The sequence below is a fragment of the Tamandua tetradactyla genome, chromosome 14 (genome assembly GCF_023851605.1).
Source record: "Tamandua tetradactyla isolate mTamTet1 chromosome 14, mTamTet1.pri, whole genome shotgun sequence".
Classification (NCBI taxonomy): domain Eukaryota; kingdom Metazoa; phylum Chordata; class Mammalia; order Pilosa; family Myrmecophagidae; genus Tamandua; species Tamandua tetradactyla.
The window spans coordinates 93,926,350-93,949,011 of NC_135340.1; the positions used below are offsets into that span (position 1 = coordinate 93,926,350).

The window sequence follows — 22,662 nt, forward strand, 5'->3', positions numbered from 1 at the left end:
TTACTACATAACCAATTAAGACATAAATACAAACCTTTGATAAATAATAAACATAAAAAGTAAATTGTAGAGCAGTATGATGGTGGTTCAGTGGCAGAGTTCTCGCCTGCCATGCCAGAGACCCAGGTTCAATTCCCGGTGCCTGCCCATGCAAAAAAAAAAGACCAAAAAACAAAAACCAAAAGTAAATTGTATTGCAAACCTTATCTCCAAATACAATGAATGGAGCGGGGTTTTTTTCACCATCTTAATGGATGCATGATTTCAGGGTTCTAAAATCAAACAGGGGTCACCAGCAATTCTATCCTGTTTTTTTAAGGTTCTAAGCACTGAAGAACCTTATGCCCATTAAAAAGAAAGTGGAAGATGACAGGAGGAGTTTTAATAGAGCCATGTCTTCAATCCTTGGCATGCAAACACTAAATCCAGGTTGGGGGTGGCCTCAGAAGCAAAGGAAAAGGGATGGGACTGGTGAAGGGCAGCCCGGGAGAGCTTTGTAGAATGACCACCTTCCAACACTTAACCTAGACAGTGGGGGTCCAGGGGCATGTATTACTGTTGACTGACCCTAGACATATTTCACAAATAACCTTCTTTATTAATTTTAAGAGAGTAGAAATACCATAAACAAACCTATGAGCAGGTGAGCAGCATTTATCTTTCAACCAAGTTAAGTAAGCATTGCTTAGAGAGGTCTCTTTTTAAAGGCAATAAATTATTAATAAAAAACAGGTAGCTCCAATTTCATATTCCTTGATAGCTTTCTGGGTAGATTTCCTTTAGGACAGACAAGACCTATTAGAGACTCTTGATCAGTATTAATTTCTTGCTCAAGGGAAAGGACACTGATTCAACAACTAATATTTATAAAACACTTAGTATGTATCAGGTACTGTTCTAGCTGAACCCGAGTCATAGCAGTAAACAAAATCCCTGCTTTTAATGGAGTTAATATCTTAGTGGGGAAAGAGAATAAATAAGCAAGCACATATGTCGGTGACGATAAGTGCCATGGAGAAAAGCAAGGTGGGAAGGAGAGCAGGGAGGGCTAAGTGTGGGGGAGGTGAGATGGTGCCATCCTGAACAGTGGCTGGGGGAGGGGGTCTCACCAAGCACAGCACATTAGGGGAAGGAAATGATGGGGAAGCCCATGCATATACACGGAGGAGGGTGTCTAACTGGGGAAACAGCAACTGCAAAGGCCCAGGGGCAAAAGCATGGCCTGGTGTGTGGCACGAACAGCGGGGGAATGGGCGGTGTGAGTGAGGAGAAGAGGGGAAGGGGATGACGCGTGAGGACAGGAAGCAGGTGAGCCCGATTACGTAGGACTTGACAAGTGCAGCATTCACCTACTCTCTGGAAGACATGTGGAGTCATGGAAAGGCTCCAACCCAAAGTGACAAGGTCTGACAAGTTTTAAAGAGAACACGCTGGCTGCTCAGGACAGCCACTTATTTCTCAGTCTTTCCTTTTCCTGTTCTTAGCTCCCATATTTGGATTAAATGGTGACTCAGTTATTGTGAGTGATCTCTGAAGTCTGAGACCACAAAACAACCAATTCCCTATTTACTACTTTGATTCAACAGGGAGGAGAGCAATTTACTCCCCCATCTATACTTCCCAGGACCCTATACACATCTCTAAGGCATCACTTGTTCTATTACCCTCTAATTATTTAAATGCATATTCTTGCTCCCAATTAAGCAGGAAGGTCCTTTAGGGCAAGGAAATAACGGCACCAGTCTCCACGTCGCTCACACTTCGTTTTTATTAACCAGAGTCCCAGCTCCTAGGAGATACACAGCTGGCTGAGGGCACCTGTCACCACTTCTCCCTGCTTGCATGGCTGACACTTGCTCACCTGGGTGGGAAGCTCCACAGAGCTGCTTCAGGGCCTGGTTTATTCCGGCACAAAGAGCTCCATGGGGGGGAAGGCTAGAGCTGAGGGCTCCTTTCTTCTCCACAGGGGGTAGAACACAGAAGCCAAATGACCAGTGAGCTGCAACTGCCCACTGCGTCCAGGAGCAAAGGGAGAGCCCTGAGCTGACCTGGAGACCCAGGCAGCACGTGGGGTTCCTCCTCTCCCCCAGGACCCCGGCTCACTCCCTGCCTGTCCTCCCACAGTGGTCAATACCAAGTGTGACAGTAAACTTTATTCAAATAATTGCATACACAAATTGTAATCTGATGCTTCCAAGTACTGGGCTCCAGTTCGGCCAGCCGTGGCTGTGAGGGCATGAGGGCCTGGCTCGCTGCAGACGGTGGCTGGAGCATGTGAACCGAAGCCGAGATGCTGCCCCTACAGCACATCACCCTGTGCTCGCCTCCACCAGTGTCAGAGCCTCCAGCCCAGCGGCCACCCAGGCACCCTGCGAGCCTGTGACCTCGGAGAGCTGCCCACCGTGGGGTGAAGGGCCCGGCAGCAGGAAGCCTCAGCTAGGAGTGGGCAGCCCTGCTGACAGGCCGCTTTTCCGTGAAGAAGCTCTTCAGCAGCAGCACCTGGCTGAGGCTGACCATGAACAGGACGATGGTCTCACCCACAGACCAGTAGGAGACGCGGGTATTCAGGTCGTCAGCCCGGGTCCGGTCCTGGGCCTCCCGCAGCCGGTAATGAGTCTGGGAGTCAATCACCGTCTTCAGAGCCTCGTGAATCGTCACACAGGCGGACTCCATCTGCACAAGGACAAGCAGTGGCATCTCTAACCGCACAAACAAGGGCAGGGCCACGCACACGGCCAACATCCCCACCCCTAGGTAATGTGACTGAATGTGAACCAAGGGCCCGTGCTAAGGTGTTGCATGGTTTAACTTCATCCCCATAGTAACTCCGGGTAGGATTATGCTGTAACAGGTGAAGAAACAGGCTCAGGGAGGCTGTGTGACTTGCCCAGAGTCACACAGTGAGTACGTGGCAATCAGGACTTGAACTCGTCTTGTCTGAGTCTTGCGCCTATGCTTTCGGACACTGCCCTTGCTCGCCTATCTAATCCCTCTCTGCAGGGATCACGAGCACCTCAGGAGGGAGTGCTGACTGCGCACTCCACATACTGAGGAGAAAACTGGAGTTCAGAGAGGCCAACTTGCCCAAGGTCAAACAGCTAATAAACAGCAGACTGTGAACTAGATGACAATTGTGTTGAACTCTAAATTTCCGGCACAGTCTGCTCTATAATAACTGCTGCCTATGGCTCTGTGTACACACAGACACAAACACACCAACACATAAATTTTTCATGTACATAAATTCACACACATAAACATGTGGGCATACGTATAAATATGTACACACATTTGCATATGCTTCACAACTTCCTTTACCTACTAAAATATTTAGTGTACTGTAGATAGAATTTTAAAAACACCCTAGAACTTGTGAACATCATAAGCTATCATGCCCATGATTGTTATGTTAATGGCACAGCTGACCTGAAGACACAGAGATTATCCCACACAGGTCTGATGGCATCACATGAGCCCTTAAAGCACAGAGCTTTCTCCAGCTGGTGGTAGAACCGGAAGTCAGAGAGATTCAAGTTCCAGGAAGAAGCTGAAGTGCCACTGTTGGCTTTGAAGATGGAGAGGCCATTTCTAAGGACGAGAAAAGGCCTCCGAAAGCTGAGCACAGTCTCCAGCCGACAGCCAGCCAGGAAACAGGGACCAAGTCCTACGGTCACAGCAACTGAATTCTGTCGACAACCTGAACGAGTGTGAAAGCAAATTCCTTCCCAGGACCTCCACCCAGGAGCCCAGCTAGGGCCACACCCTGCTTTTGCCCTTGTTATACCTTGAGCACAGAACCCAGCAAAGCCCACCCAGACTTCTAACCTACAGAACTGTGAGACAACAGATGGGTGTTGTCGTAAGCCACTTGGATTGTGGTGCTTTGTTATCTGGGGAAGAACCTGAATTCTTACTCACAGGCAACCTCTACAGCACCAGTTCACCCAAAACCTGTGGAAGTCTTAGCCCAACTGTGAGGCTAGAGAAGTTCATAAAACATCCAACAGACACTTGTTTTGGTTCCCAAATTCTACTAAGGAACAATTTATAAAGTACAGCATAAGAGGCTAGAGAGAGGAGACTAAACCACATGACCTCTTTGGTTTCTCACCACAAGTTAAAAGTTTTCAGAAAGCAAATGGGAGACTATGGCCAAAAAAAAAATGGCACTGCCCTTACTTGCCTACTGGATATTGTTTGCTCTAGGAGCTAAACTAGAATGTATAAGCAAAGGCAAAGCTCTCTTTGGCCTCTGAATTGGACAGACGTCTGGCTGGCTGGCTACTGGTCTACCCCTGCGTTTCAGGTTTCTTCTGCACATGTTTCCTCACTCTCTCATTCTGGTCCCTGGGTAAGAAGTGATGAAACGGTCCCTGGATGGAAACGTGGCAAGGTGGTGACAATCACATGGCACTGGCAGAGCTTCATCAGGCACCACCAGCTCACTGGACAGAATCCACAGTGGAAGAGCAAGCCTGCTCGGGCTACAACTTATTCCCCAATGGGTACCTTTATCTTCTCCCACAACCTGCTTTCCTCAGTGATATCCTGCATGTCCTATCATCTTGGGGTATCTGACAATCTTCACTTGTGACTGCAGTATAGTGAACACTGGGATTCTTTACCTTCCCCACATTTGCCAGGCAGGTTATACCTACAGATGTTTTATGTCAGGAAAGGGACATACAGACCCAAGAAGGGTCCCTGGCATCAGGAAGCTGACTGCAAGGGGTTTTCAAGTGCTAAGTGGATTCAAATGCCAACCACCAGATGAGATCTCTACTGGCACCGATCTCTATGCTGAAGGCTATGCTGGCATTTGTTAGCTTGCTCCTCCTAGCTCTCCGGGGAATGCTTCCAAATCTCCTTAGGCCTATCAATTGTGATGGAGATGGAGTGGGGGGACTAAACCGGGAAGGAACCAGGGAAGAGGTCATGAATGTGTGTCAGAGTTGACTCAAGACATGGCATTTCTAGAAACCTTCCTAGCACTCACTTACAGCCACTACCTATGATGCAATACAATAAATGTGGTTTTAAGTCAAGTTAGGTCTCTGTTTGTATTAGCTTGGCGGTCCCTAGAAGTTGCCACAAGTACTGGAGGTAGGGTGGGGGGCCTCAGGAAAGAGACTATAAGTGAAACTGAAAGAATTTCAAACCACGTTGGCTTTCTTTTTAGAGCCCAACCTCCCACCAATTCCTTCATTCAGCTATTTATTAAACGCCTACTTGTCTTCAAGGCCTGGGGATTGGAGATGAATCAGGGTCAGACCCAGTCCTGGACCTCAAAACGTTCACAGTTTACGGGGAAAATAACCAGCTGTAATGCAATGTGAAAAGAGCTAACAACAGAGGGGTGTGCCAAGTTACAGGAGAGAACTATAGGTCCTTCCAGAGGAGACGGAGGAGGACCTGATACAGGAAGATACAAGCTGAGGCTTGGCAGATAGGCAGGGCATGGAGGGCAAAGGGAGAGAATTCCAGAAAGCCAGAGCAGCACATGCACGGGCAGAGAGCCCAGGCAGGGCCTGGGATAGGGTCAGGGACTGATGCTAGGATGAACGTGTGGGGAAGAAGTCGTGGGTAGCTGGAAGCTCACGTAAAGGGCCTCCAGGTCAAGCAGAGACAGGGCGACTTCCTCATGGAGCCGTAAGAGCAGACAAATGGCAAGATCAGAATCCCGCTTTTAGAAGATCTTCTGGTGGCCAAGGTGTGGCAAGGCACTGGTGAGAGCCAGTCTGGAGGCAGGGAAACCACTTAGATTACTGCAATTCCGCTGGCAAAAGAGGTGAGCTTCAACTAAGAAGGGTGCCATGTAGGGGAAGGAGAGCGAGTCTGGGGGCAATTTACAGCACTGAAACAAGGGGATGTGGTAACAAAGTAGATCATACCTGAAATTAGTGGGCTGGAAACACTACCCCACTTGAAACTTGAAACACACACACACACACACACACACACATATTATATGGATAAGTACATGGAGACTTTGATTTTAAACACTAGGAGAGGGCTGATTTGGTGTTCCAGGGCAGAACTCCATTCTCCAGGTTTATTTCCGTCAGAGATTCATTCAGAGACTCAAAGTGCACACAGGACTCACTTGAACCGGGAGCTCCGTGGACGCCGGACCCTGGCCTGGGAATGCAGCAGCGAGTACCAGGCAGCATCTCCAGCCTTCTCCCAGGATCCAGAATCACTGGAGAGAGGAAGGCAGGAGGGTGGAGGAAGAGAAACAGAGGGAGAGCACAGACGTCACAGGTGCGAGAACCCCGGCAGAGGACAAGGCAGCCAAGCTGCAGGAGGCAACCCTCTGAAGACCTGACTCGGTGCCACAGACCAGAGGTGGGCACTGGGATCCCATGAAGAGGCCCCGAGGCCTTTACAGGACCGAGCTCAGAGCAGTGTCAGGGAAGCAAGCCAGATCCCAGACAGTGACAGAGGAATAGGCCTACGGCGCTCCTGGGGTCTAAAACTCAGACACCTTTAGGACCAGTGCAGGCGCCACCACAGACCCCAGAGCCACACAGCACCTAGAATCACAGATCACAGATACCCTTACCCCACACACACACACACACAAAAGCTGCCTCCCCATCCACTGGGATCTTCCTTTAATCTAAAAGAAACCTCTTCAACCTGTGACAATATTTCAGTTAAGCAACCCCTTAAGCCTACTTCCTGCCTCTCAGGAAACCAGCAGGATCCCTTCTGCTTGAGAGTCCTGTCTCCCCAGGGCTGTGGGGCCCCAGCACTCCTATGGCTGACTTCCACCTGCCAAGATCGCCTGTCCTGGCTGGTTTCTGGCATCTTGAGCATCCCAGGGATTCTGGTCATCGTTCCATCACCCCAATCAGCCTCTGCAGGCACCCGGACCCATGGCCCTCTTGAGCCCATCCCCTTCCTGCATTCCCAGGCAGACATCTCATTCCGTCTGTGGCCGAAGCTGAGGTCTCCAATCTGTAAACACCACGTTGCATCCCATCAGCGCCTCGTGGATGGAAGTATGTGGTTCATGAAAGCCTCTGAGAACTCAAAGGATGGAAGCATGGCACCAGAGCAGAATTAGGAAAACCCTCGGTCTTCCCGAGACCACCGCTGAGGCAACCTCTGGCCTTTGCCCTCCATCAGGAAGCATCAGCCTCCACCAGGATTTGCCCAGACCCTCAGCAACCCAGAATTCCTCAAGCGTGGCTTCCCTGCAGTCACATTCTCCCAGACTGTGGCCTCTGAGGAACCTGGTCATTCCAGAACTCAGGCCCAGGACAAATCCCTCTGGTCCGAATCCCTGCCTGGGTCTCGATCACTCTGGATCCTGTCCTTTCAGCCCAGCATTTATATTGGGGTCAGAAAATGTGACCTCTGGCCCACAGCTGTAGTGTAAGAAGTTGGTGGAAAATGAGAAAATCTGTTGGTTAAGAGTGGCCAGGACAAGCAAAATAAAATAAGGACTGGTATAGAAAACAATATCTGCACCTGCTGTTACTCCATCTAAAAGGCCTTCTCCTCCTGTGCCAGGCAACTTCCACATTTTCACTTTAAACTAAAACTCTCCTGGAAGAACTAATAAGTCCATCCTTGAGAACCCTTGCCCTTCAATCATAGCACTGACCACAGATCCTGTGGCCAAATGGTTCACTAAGTTGTCTTTCTTGCTGGGCTGAGCTCCCGATGCCAAGGACAGCACCTTTCACCTGGTTCAGCCATCACCCGGCACAGTGCACAAACCCAGCGACTGCCTGCCAGGGGCAGAGAGCCAGCTCGCAGCAGAGAGACTGACGCGGGGTCACAAGTACAGAAGTGGGATGAAACACCACTTCCGAGGCCGGAGGAAGAAAGATGAGGTTCAGGGACACAGGAAATCATTCTTTCCTGCAACACCATCTGTTTTAGTCTGCCAAAGCTGCCAGAATGCAACACATCAGAGATGGACTGGCTTTTAATAAATGGGGATTTATTTCATTAAAACATATAGTTCTTCGGAGGAAAGGCAGCTAACTTTCATCTGAGGTTCTTTCTTACGTGGGAAGGCACAGGATGAATTCTGCTGGCCTTCTCTCCAGGCCTCTGGGTTCCAACAACTTTCCCCGGGGTGACTTCTTTCTGCATCTCCAAAAGCCTGGGCTGAGCCGTGGGTGCTGAGATGAGGAATGCTGAGCTGCTTGGGCTGTGCTACGTTAAGTCTCTCTTTAAGCACCAGCCAATTAAGTCAAACATCCTTCATTGCAGCAGGCACGCCTCCTAGCTGACAGATGAGCTTCACATGCCACTGGCTCATGTCCACAGCAACAGAACTAGGTGCCTTCACCTGGCCAAGTTGACACTTGAACCTAACTACCACACCATCAAATTCTAATGCTAAGGCTCCAGGAAAGAATTTCTCTATTGCACTAATTCATTAAGCCTTTTCTGTACCAATCTGTTTTGTACTGGCTAAAGAGGGAAGTCTTTCATCTGGAGACTTACAAAATCTTCAAAACAGAGACTGTTTCACCAGTGACCAACAGAATGCTCAAGAGCATTGGCTATGAAAGATATTACACAAAATACCCACCCTGGTTCAGATCTTCTTAATGGCAGGCCCACTGCCAAGCTCAAATCCACTGTTGACCAACGGAACTTTATGATGATGGAAATCTTTCATGTCTGTGTGAGAACAAGCCACATGTGGCTACTGAGCACATGAAATGTTGCTAGTGCAAACAAGAAAGTGAATATTCTATTTTATTTTAATTCTTTTAAATTTAAATAGACCTATATAGTACCTACTATATTGGACAACACGGCTCTAACCTCCAACTACTTCATAGAGAGACATTCAGGGAAGGTGGAAGGCTGGACGAATAAGCTCTCAGAATTTCATGAGTGTGTCCAAAGCCACAGAGGACTGGAAATTGTGGCCACCCTGGAGGCACACAGGGCTTTGTGACTGGAACAATCCTGTCTAGCAGGTTACCCTGGGCCCTGATGCTGTCATTCGTCACATATGTGGTGAGCAAACATTCTGTGCCATGCCTCATGCTCACAAAGTAAATACAAAACAAGTAATAGTCGAAGGAAAAAGCAGCTCTCAGGAAGCTCACAGACAGAACGCTGGGAAGGAAGACAGAGCTCAAATAGCAAGAGATAAGACTGACAAAGGAAACTGAGATCAAGAGCATGTTAATGCAGAGGTGACGTTGTCCACTAAACTTTCATGGTTTCTGTTCTCTTCCATGGGGCGGAGTTGTTACTAGGAGGTGACTCCTCAACCAGGAGTACATTTTCCCATGCCTCTTTTCATCCAGGTTGGCCACGGGACCACACAGCAATGGGATATGAAAGGAAAGTGATGTGCGTCACTTCTCCGCCGGGGCTTTTAAGCAGCAGGTGGGGATTTCCCACTCTTGCCTTCTTTTCGTGTCTACAGGCAAAAGACTCTAAAGTCCTAAGGACCTGCAGGGCCACAAGAGAGAAAGAGCCTGGATTCCTGAATCACTAGATGGAGGAAAGCCAATCTTCTCCAGACTGATTTGAGTCAAAAAAGCTTCTATGCGTTAAGCCATTGATATTTGTTATAGCAACTTGTGTTACGTTAACTAATACACCACTCAATCAGGACTCTGGTCTTTATGACACAGGCACAGCGTACAAGCATAGAGATATCACAGACACTGAGAAAGTGGTACTGTGCGCAAGACTCAGCAGGGACAAGTGAGGAGAGGTAGGAACAGCAGAAGGAAGTATTACAGAGATCTGATTAAAGAGCAGAGAAGGGAGAGGAGAACACAGAGTTCTCCAGGACCGGAGGCCAAGGGAGAGGCAAAGCTAGCACTGAGACTTCCAGCCTGGGATCTCTATGATGATGACTCTGTCCATTAACAAGGTAGGGAATTCAGCCAGGCCTTCAGAGAGCTGTCACGGTTAATGCCCACTTACCTGGGTGAGCGCTGTGACCCTGTTCCCCATGTCTGGGAGAATGGGGGGCTCGTCACCCACTTGAAAGTCAAAGTAGACGGTCTTGTGAGAGAAGGTGGAAAATTCATTACTGAAGCAAAACTGGTAAACGCCCTTGACCTCAGCACGGTAGGTGAAGCTGTCGTACTGCTTCTTGGTTTCCCTGTAGATGGTATTGCCCAAGGGGTCCTCCACGTAGCAGTCGACATCGTAGTGACCTCCAGTGATGACCTGCAACCAGGGAAGAGACCACAGTCTACTGTCATTGGAGGGGCAACCACCACCACTAACAAATGCCCATCAGACACTGTGAATAGATTTTACAGAGACTGTTTTTCATTTACTCTTCTCGATCTTCTAAGGCAGGTATGAGTACAGTCCCTATTTTATAGAGAAAGAAACTGAGGCTAAGAGAAGCTAAGTAACTTGGCTATGGTCACACTGCTAGAAGGTGGCAGGGGTCTGACTGCAAAAGTTTTGCTCTCCAACAGCGCAATTAGCCTAATCTTTCCCACTTTACAGAACAGGAAATTGAGGCTCCGAGGTTAAATCGTGTGCCTAAGGTCACACAAGCAGAAAGCCTAGAGCTAGGATCTGGGCTGAGGGCCGCTGGCTCCAGTGCCCAAACTCTTAGCCACAGTGCTATCGGCTATTTTCGGTGAACCCACCCCAGTAAATCTGCTCAGAGAAGCCTTTCAGAAATCAGAGAGGAAGATGAAGGGAAAGGGACACCCAAGAAACTGGCCCAAGGCAGATAGATATCTCTGCTTCTGTCCCTCTGTTCACTACTTAACACAAGCCGTGCAGCTCGTCACTTCTTCGGGGCACTACCACTCATTAGCTGGTGCCCCTGGACGTGACACTTTACCCTCCGAGGCTGTCTTCATCTATAAATAATAGAACCGACCTCCTAGGGTTGTGGTGACGATTCAATGAGCTAATCGCATAAAGGACTTAGCACAGTCCATATAGCAAGTGTCCAATAAACACCAGGCAGTCACTGGACAATCTGGTCCTCTGAGGGTGACGGTGGGGTGTGGGGTCTGGTCTGGATCATCCTGGAGTAAGAACAAGGGGAGTGGGTGTTGTTACACCTACTGCAGCCCCCTTCCAAAGAGAAACAGTGTCGTTCTTGGCGTCCTCCGCAGTCTAGTAAATTTAATAAATTACCAATTGAATGCAAGGGAAAGGGATACAGATGGGAGAATTCATAGAATTAGAGTGTCAGAAGCAGTAGGGTCCTGGAATCATTGAATCCAAACTCTCCCTGTAGCCATATGAAAAGTAAGACCTGCACAGGGGAAAATCATACAACTACTCAACGCCTGCAATCAAGGTCCATCAGAGGCCCGCCTGCTTTCAAACGGTAGCGTTTCCTGTGTCCAGATGCAAGAAGGTGCTTTGTGAAGTGTGAGCTCCCTGTCGCTGGAGGGGCTGAAACCTATGCTGGACATCCCATGGCAGGGACTTCCTGCCCCCCCAATGACCTCTCAGGCCCACGTGTTACTCACTTTCTCACACAGCCGTGAAAGTGGCCAAATCGTTGACTTCAGAAACCATCACGTCTGAAGCTCTCCCCAAGCACAGGTTTCTTTCAACGGCTCTGGTGACAGAGGGCTTGTCAAATGGCCAACCCTCACTCCTGCCACTTCAACTCCGGAATGCTTCGCCAGGATGTCCACCCAGCAGACAGCCTGTCCGCGTATGCTGCCCACTCAGCCCCCCGACCCGAGCCCCGCTCTCTAAACCTAGAGGCAGATCCCGCCCCGAAGACCTGCTGCCTGCAGCTGTAAGCCACGAGGTGTCTGCAAGGGAGACGGAGTGCGGGAGCCCGGGCACCTCGGGGCGCACCGCCGGGGCGCGAAGGGACCTCGCCCGGGCGCCCGTTCTCCCCGCTGCGGCCCTCGCCCTGACTCCGACTTTAAATTCTGAAAGCGGAGGAAAATCAGCTACGAGGCCACCTCCCGTCACTGCCATTTTTCCAACGCCCGCAGGGACGAGGTAGTGCGGGGGCCCTGGACCGCCTGCGCGCCGGCGTCCGGCTGACCCCGTCTCGGCACCCCGGGCCTCCGACCCGCCACGCCAGCCTCAGGGAGGCTCGGACCGACCCAAACGTTCTTCCTCGGCGGGAAGAGGCGGGTGAGGCTCCGGCCCCCGGCCGCGCCGAGCGGAGGCGTGCCGGTGCCCAGGTGAGTCCCGGGCAGGAGCGGACGACGGGGTGTGGGGGCGCCCGGCCTCACCTGGTAGTCCAAGGAGAACTTCACGCCCTGCTCCACCTCCTCGTGGAAGCACTGCCGGGCGTTGTCCGGCAGCTCGAAGGTCAGCTCGGCGCCCCGCAGCGGCTCGGCCCGGAGCAGCAGCAGCAGCAGCGGCAGCAGCGGCAGCATGGCGGAGGCGGACAGCCGGCTCCCTCGGCCCCCGACCGGCCCCGTACGGCGCGGCGCGCCCCTCCCGGCCTGAGGCAGCGGCGGCGGGCCCGGCGGGCGGCGGGCGGGGGCTGACGTGGCGCGAGCCGTCCGCGGCGCTTCCGGGAGGGCCGAGTGCGCAGCCGCGCGCGCGCCACCTCCCGCCCACGGCGCATGCGCGATGGGGCCCCGCCCCCTCCGCGGCCGGCTCGGTCCGGGAGGGGCGGGGCCGCGGGAAGCACGTGCGCTCGCGCGCGGCGGGGAATGCGGGTGCCGGGCTCGGCTGTCCCGGCGCGTCTTGGCCGTCGCGACGGGCTGAACTTTCTTCTCCAAATAAGCAGCAACACCAAGAACGGTACTGTTGTTTGGACTTCCCAAGAGCGCTTACAGTGAAGGGATGTACTTGGGAACCTTTGCCACTGACCTAAGACTTTTTTGTAGAATCATAACCTTTTACGATTTTATAGTCATTGTGGCCAAATGGAACCAAGAGAAAAGGCACGGATCGCGGTGCTGCATCAGTCATTCTTTTCCGGAGGCGCGTCATCACATGTAGTGTATCCTGATGTCCGCAAGGAATTCCGCGCCTTCGGCCCTTCACGTGGACACGACCGACGTGCGCCCCCTGGGCACGTGTGCCCGCAGACCAGTGCGTGAGTCTGCGCAAAGGCACTCACAGGAGGTGGGGTAACGCGCACCTGCGGTGCGTTATTACTAGTGCGTGCTGTCTGTGTCACACTGGAGGAGGTACCTGGCGGTGTTCCTCAAGGCTCTGACCTGGCTCAGCCCTCTTTGACTTTTTCTCTTTAATAACTGTTAAAAAAAAAAAAAACTAATCTATCCACATGACATGTAAGACAAGGTTACCTTGGCCAGATGGAGTGCTAGCTAAGACTAACAAAAAGGAAATTTGCCAAGTTAAATGTTAAGACCTATCTTTAAGTTAAAAAAAAAACACCTGCGAAAGCTCTGGAGCCGGGAGCCTGGCTTGGCAGTAGCCCAAATCAGAACAAGCAAAGGGTTTTTATTCAACACCAAGCTGGCTATCAAACAATGGGAATGCTTGGACTGGGTTAGTAAAAGAACATGTTGCGGGGAAGGTAGCATTGCTGGAAGTAAGTGCCCTGCTGTGTCAGGCAGTGATCAGCTCTACTCTAGTGTGCTATTTTAGGAGGAAGGTTAGCAAAGTCTCGGGAATTGTCACAGGAAGGTTATTAGAAAGGGTACGAATATTATAAATTACCAGGAAGCCTTCTCAAATGAGAGCAAGTCAAAGGAAACAAGATTTCACCTGTAAAAATAGAGGGCTAGATTCAAAAGTGCGTAACAATCATAACAGCCACTATTTATTTAACACACCCTCTGTAGTGTTTGGTGTGTATATGCTTTACATATTCTATATTAATACTCACCAACAAACTTGCAAAGAAGTTTTTTTTTCCCATTTCACAATGAAGAAACAGAAGCATAGGAATTTAATTAAATATTTCTGTTTTTGTTAGCCCATGCTGTGTAATGAGCCACTCCAAAGCCCGGTGGTTTAAAACAACAGTGATCTATGATTATTTCTCATGATTCTGTGGATTTGCTGGACGGCTTTTCAGCTGGTTTCCGCTGGTCTTGCTCATGCAGATGCAATCAGCTGGAGAGTCCTCGGTGCTGGAAGGTCCAAGATGACCCCACTCACGTGTATGGAAGCTGTTGCTGGCTGTTAGGTAGGGTGCCCTGGTTCTCCTGTCTCATACTCATGTCTGGTAGGCTGGATGCCAACCTGATGTGGCTTTCTCAAGGCAGTGTCCCAAGAGGCCCAAAGCAGAAGCTGTAAGAACTCCTTCCAATATTTGCCCAATATTACTTTCACCACTTTTTGCCAAAGCAAGTCACAAAGTCAGCCCAGAATCAAGAAAATGGAAACACAGACGTGCCTCTAGGTAGGAGGAGCTTCCTGGTCATTTGGCACGTGGGAGCATGATGAGATGGGAGGAATTTGTGCTCATTAAACAATCTTCCCCAGTGCCTAAAGTCACTCACTTGTCAATGGCCAAGTCAGGAATTGACCCCAGGGCTGCCTGATTTCAAATGCTACACACTTCACTCCCAGCACTTTGCATCTACCTTTACCTATCTGGCATGGTTCCAAGTGGCAGGACTTGGGCCAAAGCATGAACCTGACACTGAGATTTATTTCGGTTCAACATAAGAAATGACTTTCTGGCAACCAGAGCTTTCCAAAGAAAGGAATGCACAGGGATACTAAATTTTTCATCCTTGAAAATATTCAAATAGAGACTGGTTGAAGTGCCAACTATTTGAGATGTTAAAAAGATGATTTCTGAACTGAGTGATACATTGTAATGTTTGATAATCTCTAAGGTTCCTTTCAACGTCTAGATTCCATGATATATGATAAAAGGTGCCAAAAATAGGATAACTTAGAAGGAAGAACAAAATGTTACCCATCCACATTAGTTCTGAGATGACTTCTGTGAAGGCCTTTTAAAGGTGAGTAAAAACAATTATCTTAATAGCTGCAGAAAAAGCATGTGTGATAAAATTCAATATCCATTCATGATAAAAACTCTTAGCAGGCAGGCAACGGTGGCTCAGTGGCAGAGTTCTCACCTGCCATGCCAGAGACCCGGGTTTGATTCCTGGTGCCTGCCCATGTAAGAAACAAAAACAAAAAAACTTAGAAAACCAGGAATAATAGAGAACTTCCTTAATGTCATAAAAGTATCTATAAATAAATCTTGGAGCAAGCCTCCTAATTAATGATAAAACATTAAAATCTTTCCCTTTGAAATTGGGAACGAGACATGGATGTCTGCTGTCACAGCTGCTATTCACCATTGTTCAGAAGACTAAGCAGTGAGGTGAAGCAAGAAAAAGAAATGAATGGATGAGAATTGGAAATGATTACCATAAAAGTCAGAAGAGCATTTATCTCTAAGGGAAAGAAGGTCATAGCAGTTTAGAAGGGGCACAGATCGGAACCCGCGAGCATTCACAGTGTGGCTCTTAGAGGAACTGCACATTTCTATTCTATGACTTCTCTGCGTTTGTGTTATATACCACAATTTCAAAGGCTTTAAAGAGCAAATAAATGAGTCCTGATAAGATGGGCAGTGTAAGGTGTACCCAGCCATGCCTTGAAGCAGGACTCTTTCATTGTTCCATACACGGGAGCACCTGCCCACATGCTATTAGGATTTTGAAACAAAATCAATATTTAGCCATGCTTCATAAGTATAGTTGATGGTAAGGAAAGAAAACAAAGCCGTCACTGTCTGTGAGTTGACTAAGAGAAATAGAAAGTTTGCAAACCATTTAGCATGGCCATGGAGCCAAAACCAAAACCAGCCTTTTCCTCAACAAACCAACCAAAGAAAGGTGACACACACAGCCTTCCTGGGACCTACCAATGTCTCCGGGACAATGTGTGGCTGTCCAGTGTTTAACCATTCTTCTGGCTGGGGTATCCCAAACTCGGTGGGGGGCCAGCCTGCCTTTCATCTTCAGAATCAAAGAGGAGCAGATATGCGCTCTTTACTTCCTCATACCAACCCATGCAGGCGAGTGACCCAGCCTCTGCCAACCACATGCTCTTGGATCTCAATCTCGAGTGGGCATCTGAAGACCCAGGGAGGGCAGAGATGACTGATGGTGTCCAGTGGTGTGACAGCAAGTGCCCAGGGGCAGAAGTGCTGGCCCCTGCTCCCTGATAAGATGGTCCTTAAGGCATGATTTTGGCAGTACACTTGGCTATTTAGCCTTTTTTTTAAAAATCTCTGCACGTTCTCTGAGCCTTTCTCCATTCTTTCCATTGGCTCCATGGAGTTTGAGATTTTTAAATTGAAATGAAACTTGACTGGGCTTTTCATTACCCAAAAATAGCCAGAGAGGCCTGCCCCAATCAAGATGGCAGAACGAAATGCCCAAGGGCCCTGTCCACCCACAGAAGCTTTGAACAACCGGCAAGAACTGGCAGCAACATCTCTTTCAAAGCTCTGAAAAAGAATTAAAGGGGTGCAATAACAGGGCAAGCACTAAATCAAGCAACAGGCAACTCAAAAACAGGCTCTTCTAGTGAGTGCCCTTGTTGGACCCACCCTCATCCCCTCACTGGCTCTGTGCAGAGACAGCATGTGTTCCCAGTGTGAGTACCTGGACCTGGTTCTGGAGGGAGGAGAGTAACCCTCATGCACATACTGGGTGCATGCATGTCTGTGCCAGTCTGTCTAAGGGCAGCCTGAAGGATTAAATCGGGACATGTACCACAGGCTTGCCAGCCCAGAACAGCACACAGAGCTCTCTTACAGAACACTGTAGCAGAACAGTTACATTGCAGTTGTCTGGGGCAATGGACTACCAGCTCTGGGGCATATAGTGTAGGGAAATGAAAACATTAATATCCGTGTAAATGGAGAAATTCCTAGGGCCACACCCACATGCCCAGAATAAGATGCATGCTCAGCAAAGGCTGGGGAGGGCCCTACGCATTTGGGCTGTCTTATAAATTCATTACTGGGATGTGTAAGCACCAAAGAAGAGTAATTACAAAAGTCAATCTGCAAGGCCTGGGAAAGGTGTTTTCTTTTTTCCATTTTCATTATTGTTAGCTCCTGGCATTCCAGAAAATCTCTGTCATAGCACTAGCTGGATATAAACTTAAGAAACAGACACTTCAGAGTCTAAATCCCAGTGATAACATATTAAAATGCAAAAATATCCAGGTTTCAACAAGAGATTACAAAAACATACAAAGAAACAAGAAGTGGAGGTCCATGCAAATGATAAGATTAAAAAGTATCAGAAGCCATTTATAAACAGAGTGAAACTCAGACAGACAGAAAGAAAGCCACAGAGGGAGCAGCCAGAAGCTGAAATCAATGAAATTTAGAAGAGATGGAGAGGCCCTGTGGCAAGCTAAGGACCAAGGATCACTGGCAGCCAGCCCCAGAATGCCACAGTGTGTGGGGAAGACAGCATCACTTTGATCACAGCTTGATTTGGATTTTCTCTTAGCCTCAAAACCATGAATTAATAAATTCCCACTCTAAGCTGACTCACTGCATGGTATTTGCTTGAGCAGCCAAACAAACTAAAACCATGACAAATCAGAGGTTGCTGGGGGAAACTTTTGGAGGTAGTAGATATGTTCACCATCTTGATTATGGTGATAGTTTCACAGATATTTACATATGTCAAAAATTATCAAATTGGGGCGGGCCACGGTGGCTGAGCAGGCAGAGTTCTCGCCTGCCATGCCAGAGACCCGGGTTCAATTCCCGATGCCTGCCCATGCAAAAAAAAAATCAAATTGCATACTTTAAGAATGAGCAGTTTATTGTACATCAATTATACCTCAATAAAACTTTTAAAATGCAATAATAAAAAATAATACTATGAACAATTTTATGCCAAAAAATTGTTAGAAACTTAGAAAAAACGGACAATTTATTAGAAAAATGTAACTTTCCAAATCTGACTTGAAAAGAGATCAAATAACCTGAATAGCTTCATGTGGTAGATGCTCCTTGGGTGCCCTGCACAGATTTCCTTGATCAGAGCAGTGCACCTATCCTTAGCTGCTATGTTGACTGCTAATTTTTACAGCTTCCCTTCCTTGCCCAGAATTTACCCTGAAAGGACAGTCCGAAAAGATAGCCCCATCTTCGCAGACCACAGTCTGTGACCGACTGAAGCAAGGGTACAGAAGTCGAGCTCCCTTGCATCAAGGAGGTACGTTCTGCGGGAAGTTTTCTTTTCCTTAGAGCCCTCCTCTTGTGGATCAGGCCGAGAGACTTTACCTGAGATCAGATCCTTCCTGGGCCTTTTTCCTTTATCAGTCCTGCTTCCCGACCTTCCTTAGAGGTTTTTCCTGAAAACATTCCATCAATAAGTCACATGCTCATCACTCTGTCAGATTCTGCTTTTAGTAAACCCAACCCAAGAAATGCCATAATCATTAAATAAATAAAAACAGTTTTAAAATTCTGAAGATCAATTTTTTAAAAAAAAGAGCTCTGAATTCAGATGGTCTGGGGTCCAATCTCCAGTTATCACCTTCCAGCTGTGTGAATCTGGGCACATTACCTAATCTCTATATGCCTCGGTTTCCTCCTTTACAAATGGAGATAATAGTACCTGGACACACATGCACACACACGCATGTACACACACACACACACACACACACACAAACTCACCTATCCCAAATAGTTTTGACCTATTTTGATCTACTAGCAAGATCTAATTGAAAGATCTACTTGCTCTACCAGCAAGACCTATCTACTTACTACCTGTAAGTGAGCAAACATGTAATTAGAAACATTGCAATCCAAACTTAAACTTTTCCAGAGAATATAAAAGGAGGGAACATGTCCCAACTTATTTTATGAGCTTAGTTAGACTTGATATCAAAGCTAGACAAAGAATATGAAAAGGAAAAACTATAGGCCAAACTCATTCCCAAACACAAATGCAAAAAATAAAATAACAAACCCTAACCAAAACATTAGTCTCGCTTTTATTATTTAGGCTTTTAAGATTTATGCTATGAATCAAAGATCCAATTTCATTTTTCTTTCATATGGAAAACGTTGTCCCAGTGCCACTTATTGGTCTGCAATGTCACCTCTATCATATCTCAACTTTCCATATTTGCAAAAATCTATTTCTAGGCCTCCTATTCTGTTTTTGTAGGTCAGTTTATATGTTCCTGCATCTAATTCAATTTAGATGAATGATACAGATAACAGGCAGTTCAGAGGTGATGTAGGCTCCAGGCATCGTATGATCAAGGCTCCATGTCCTTTTCTCTGCTCTTCTCTCAGCTGTGCTTCCTCTGTGTGCTGACTTTATCCTGGGGCTCTATTTTACTCTCATTGTCATGTGAAGGTTGCCAAACAGAACAAATAACCAAGCTTGAGACAACAGGTTTATTTGGTCATGTCTAGTGGGAGGAAGAGAAAAACCTTTCCTTCGGTTGGGGTGAATGTCCTTTCTTTCAATCCAATTGGTCCAGCTCAGGTTATGACCCATTCCCGGGTCCAAGACACTGACAAGGGGAAAACCGATCCACGTAGACTGGACCTTTTCCCAATCACCAGTAAGGAGACTGGGATTGCCATGATGGGCTCAGACCAATGAGGACTGCCCTTGGAGACAGGGATATGGTCATCTCCCTTTGATTCAGCTCTGCCAGGATATAGGGTGGCTACCTGAACGAGATCAGGATCCGAGAGGAAGGAGAGAAGGGAGGAATCAAGCTGGGTAGGCAACCAACAGTGTCTACTACACTAAAGAAGAGACTAAATTCTCATTAAATTGTAGTGGGTCAAAAAAAAATAATAACCCTTACCTCTCACCATGTGAGAAGTCCTTTCTGCCCTGGAGAAGTATTTCTGTGATTCTGGTCCATCGTCCCAGAGAAGTCAGAGGACCCCAGAAGGGAGATTTGGGGTGTTCCTATGTCATCAGTCATCTGGACTGATGCATACCCGGAAGGACCCTGACCTCTTCTATCCTTTTGCTTCTTCTTTCTGTTCTCTTCCACTTCCCTCCAATCCTCAGGCATGACAATTACCCTTTTCTCAGGCCAATCCTATCTCCACATCAGCCTCCAAGGCACATTTCTACACCCGAGCAATTGATAATTCAGTGAGAGCCAGGAGAGATGAACTCTGTGATTTCAAAGGCTCTCCCACCCCCTCCCACAATCGGTGGCTACAGCTGGGACCACAGACTCTCCTTCAGCTAATGAGTCTCTGTGAGCAATGTCAAGATTGTTTTCCCGTGTTGACTTCATTGGATTTTGTCATAGGTCTAAAACATATACCTCCTGTCATTTCCTGAGATCTGTTGTTTATTCTTCACATCTTCCCCAGGGAAATTCAAAGTGTTACGCAGCTCTTTTCCTCCCCACTGTGTGTGCCATTTTGTAACTTGGACTACGGGGCGTGGAATGCTATGAATCTAACTACATCACCTCTGGATGTAAGACATGCCACATTTCATTTACTTTTCCAGTTCAAATTAAAATTTGTCCTAGTCCCCTTCCCCTCTTAACCATGTGAAAAGAAAGTCCATCTCAGGCATTATGGGGCTCACCTGTCCACGCTACATTCTGGGGAGCTCTTAAACAGTGGGCAGCACTGGTTTCCACGCTCGCCAGCCACCAGGTTGGGGCTTTCACTGTCCAGGTCGCAGAGGCTTCTCAAGGCAGCTGGTTCAAGTGCCTTCCAGATCCCCAAGGTACGTCAAGGAGCCACGTCCCCGTGGGGTTTTACTTCTCTCCTGGAGCTCTGGAAAGAAGTGAGTTCTACTCAAGGAACCCCAAGCTTCTAGCCTTTTATCTGTCTTGGGAATACACCCCTCCCCAAGGTCAGCCACTTTAGTCTTGTCCTTCACTTCCCCTCCTCCCCAGCCAGTTTCTCCTCCTCTGGGAGGGTCCCTCATAATCTCAAGGAATTTGGAAATACAACATTGGCTTCCCTTTCCTGAAGGTAGAGGTGGGGAAGAGAGATGCTGAAATCAGGCAATTTTGTTTTGTTTTGTTTTTGTCCTTCCTTTTTGCTAACTTACTTTGTTTTGTCAGTCTAGGAGAGAACCTGAGAAATTTCCAAGGAATCAGAGTCTGGATGATTTCCAAGAAATCAGTCTGGATGAAATCTGAATCACGGAATTCTAGAGTTTAACACACAAGAGACCGTCCATTTAGTATATTTTATACTTACTGCCCTGCTCTTGAGTAGGAGCCAAGGATGCTTGTTTATGTTTACACTCATCAAAATTAGAACGAGGACTGACAGAGGGGCTCCGGGGGCTCTAAGTCTTGGGGTGACTATGGAGCAGGGACAGAGAAAAGGAACTCACCCTTCCTAGCTGCAATGTACCTTCTCATTCTTTGGGTTTCTTGTTTTTATCACATACATAAAATATCAGGTATTTGATAAGGTCGATGTTACTAGGCAGTCATGTCAATCCAACTTAAGGAAAAGATATTTAAAATTGAGATTTTCCTCAGAAAAATGGAAAATACTTATTATTAAAGGATTGCACTACATCATTTATTGATTTATTACAAACATTTAAATAGTTACATGGGTTTTTACACACCTTTGAGTACATTGTCAACGTGAGATTAGGATATAGCACTGTAGAGAATGAGCAGCACACAGTACCTCTGAAATACCAACACACACAAAGGAGGAAGGTCAGACACAACCCGCATTTTGCAGAGTGTCATTTACGTGATGACACTCTAGGAGAGTGGACAATTGGCTTTAAAAAATAAAAATAAAAAAGGCTTTGGAATGTCTAGAAGTTAAACCAAACTTGCGAAGTTTAAGCTTATAATATCGTAATTATATTACTTAAGCTTGTAATACAGTCCCATAAACATTCTAGAGTCTCAAGTGGATGGATTATTGTAACTGGAGTTTGTAGCTAACTTCTAAAGTGACTCTAGAGCTCCAGAAAGAAAAGCTAAACTTCTGATCTAGAAAGCAAGTCTGCATCTAAAATACACTTTAAAAAAACATTCTTGTGAGGTGTGTTAGCATAGACAACATTGCTTCTTTATACATTAACCATAATAAAGTATTTTGGTCATTGTACTAGTTTGGAACAGTCTAATTCAGCTAGTGCATCGTCAAGTAGTGTGAGATGAGATGCGAGCAAAAGGCCAAAGGAAAGTTCACAACTGACTGTTGCAGGCGGTGACAGCATGAGAGGATATCATGTGTGTGTGCAGTGGAGCAGCTGTCCCGAATGAGCAACCCATCATGCACGGTGGCACGTAAGTTGATTGTTGTGCATGTAACACGTGACTACTTGGGATAAATTAAGAGCTTTCCACATCGTAGCTGAAAGTTTAGAAAGTGTTCCTACTACTAGCAGAGGCTAGTGTTTTACAGGCACTAACAACAATTGGAAAAGTACTTAAAATGTAGGGTGAGTGTGTGGGTGTGTTTAATGACCTGCTGAGAACAATGATTGTCTGCATCATTCTTTCTTAAGTACTTTGGAAAGCTGTTTCTTTTGTAATCACATCTTATTGATAAGAACTGGCAATGATTAAATGGCTCTGAGAAGCACGTGGGGTAGTCCACACGTAACCAAGTCTCGTGAGCTCTAGATTTTTACTAGCTTATGTGCTCTCATTTTCCTCTCGTTTTCTTCCCTTCCTGGAAAGTACAGGAGACCATTAGCACTCAGGTTTTTGTGCATTTGCCAAGAATCGTAAGGTCTGTGATATGGACTGACTAGTCATTTTACTAAAGCACAACTGAATGTGTTAGTAAGCTAGCAGGAGAGC

General features: G+C 47.4%; 1 protein-coding gene and 1 long non-coding RNA gene across 3 annotated transcripts; one reads left to right on the top strand and one right to left on the bottom strand.

Moving 5' to 3' along the window:
- Positions 1–1,750: 1,750 nt before the first annotated feature.
- On the bottom strand, positions 1,751–12,417 carry TMED3 (transmembrane p24 trafficking protein 3). 2 transcript variants are annotated; one of them, XM_077128548.1, is made up of 3 exons: positions 12,177–12,417; positions 9,919–10,167; positions 1,751–2,673 (listed from the first exon to the last, which is right to left on the bottom strand). In XM_077128548.1, exons 1-3 carry the CDS (start codon positions 12,321–12,323, stop codon positions 2,437–2,439), a joined length of 633 nt encoding a protein of 210 aa, XP_076984663.1. In that variant the 5' UTR covers positions 12,324–12,417; the 3' UTR covers positions 1,751–2,436. The 2 variants fall into 2 exon arrangements, with proteins under 2 accessions (XP_076984663.1, XP_076984664.1); XM_077128549.1 differs by lacking the exon at positions 1,751–2,673 and adding an exon at positions 2,680–8,646.
- LOC143656423 (uncharacterized) lies at positions 8,953–20,686 on the top strand. Its single transcript, XR_013162487.1, has 4 exons — positions 8,953–9,173; positions 9,288–10,302; positions 17,958–18,083; positions 20,231–20,686. It is a non-coding gene; the product is annotated as an uncharacterized LOC143656423 (long non-coding RNA).
- Positions 20,687–22,662: the final 1,976 nt, after the last annotated feature.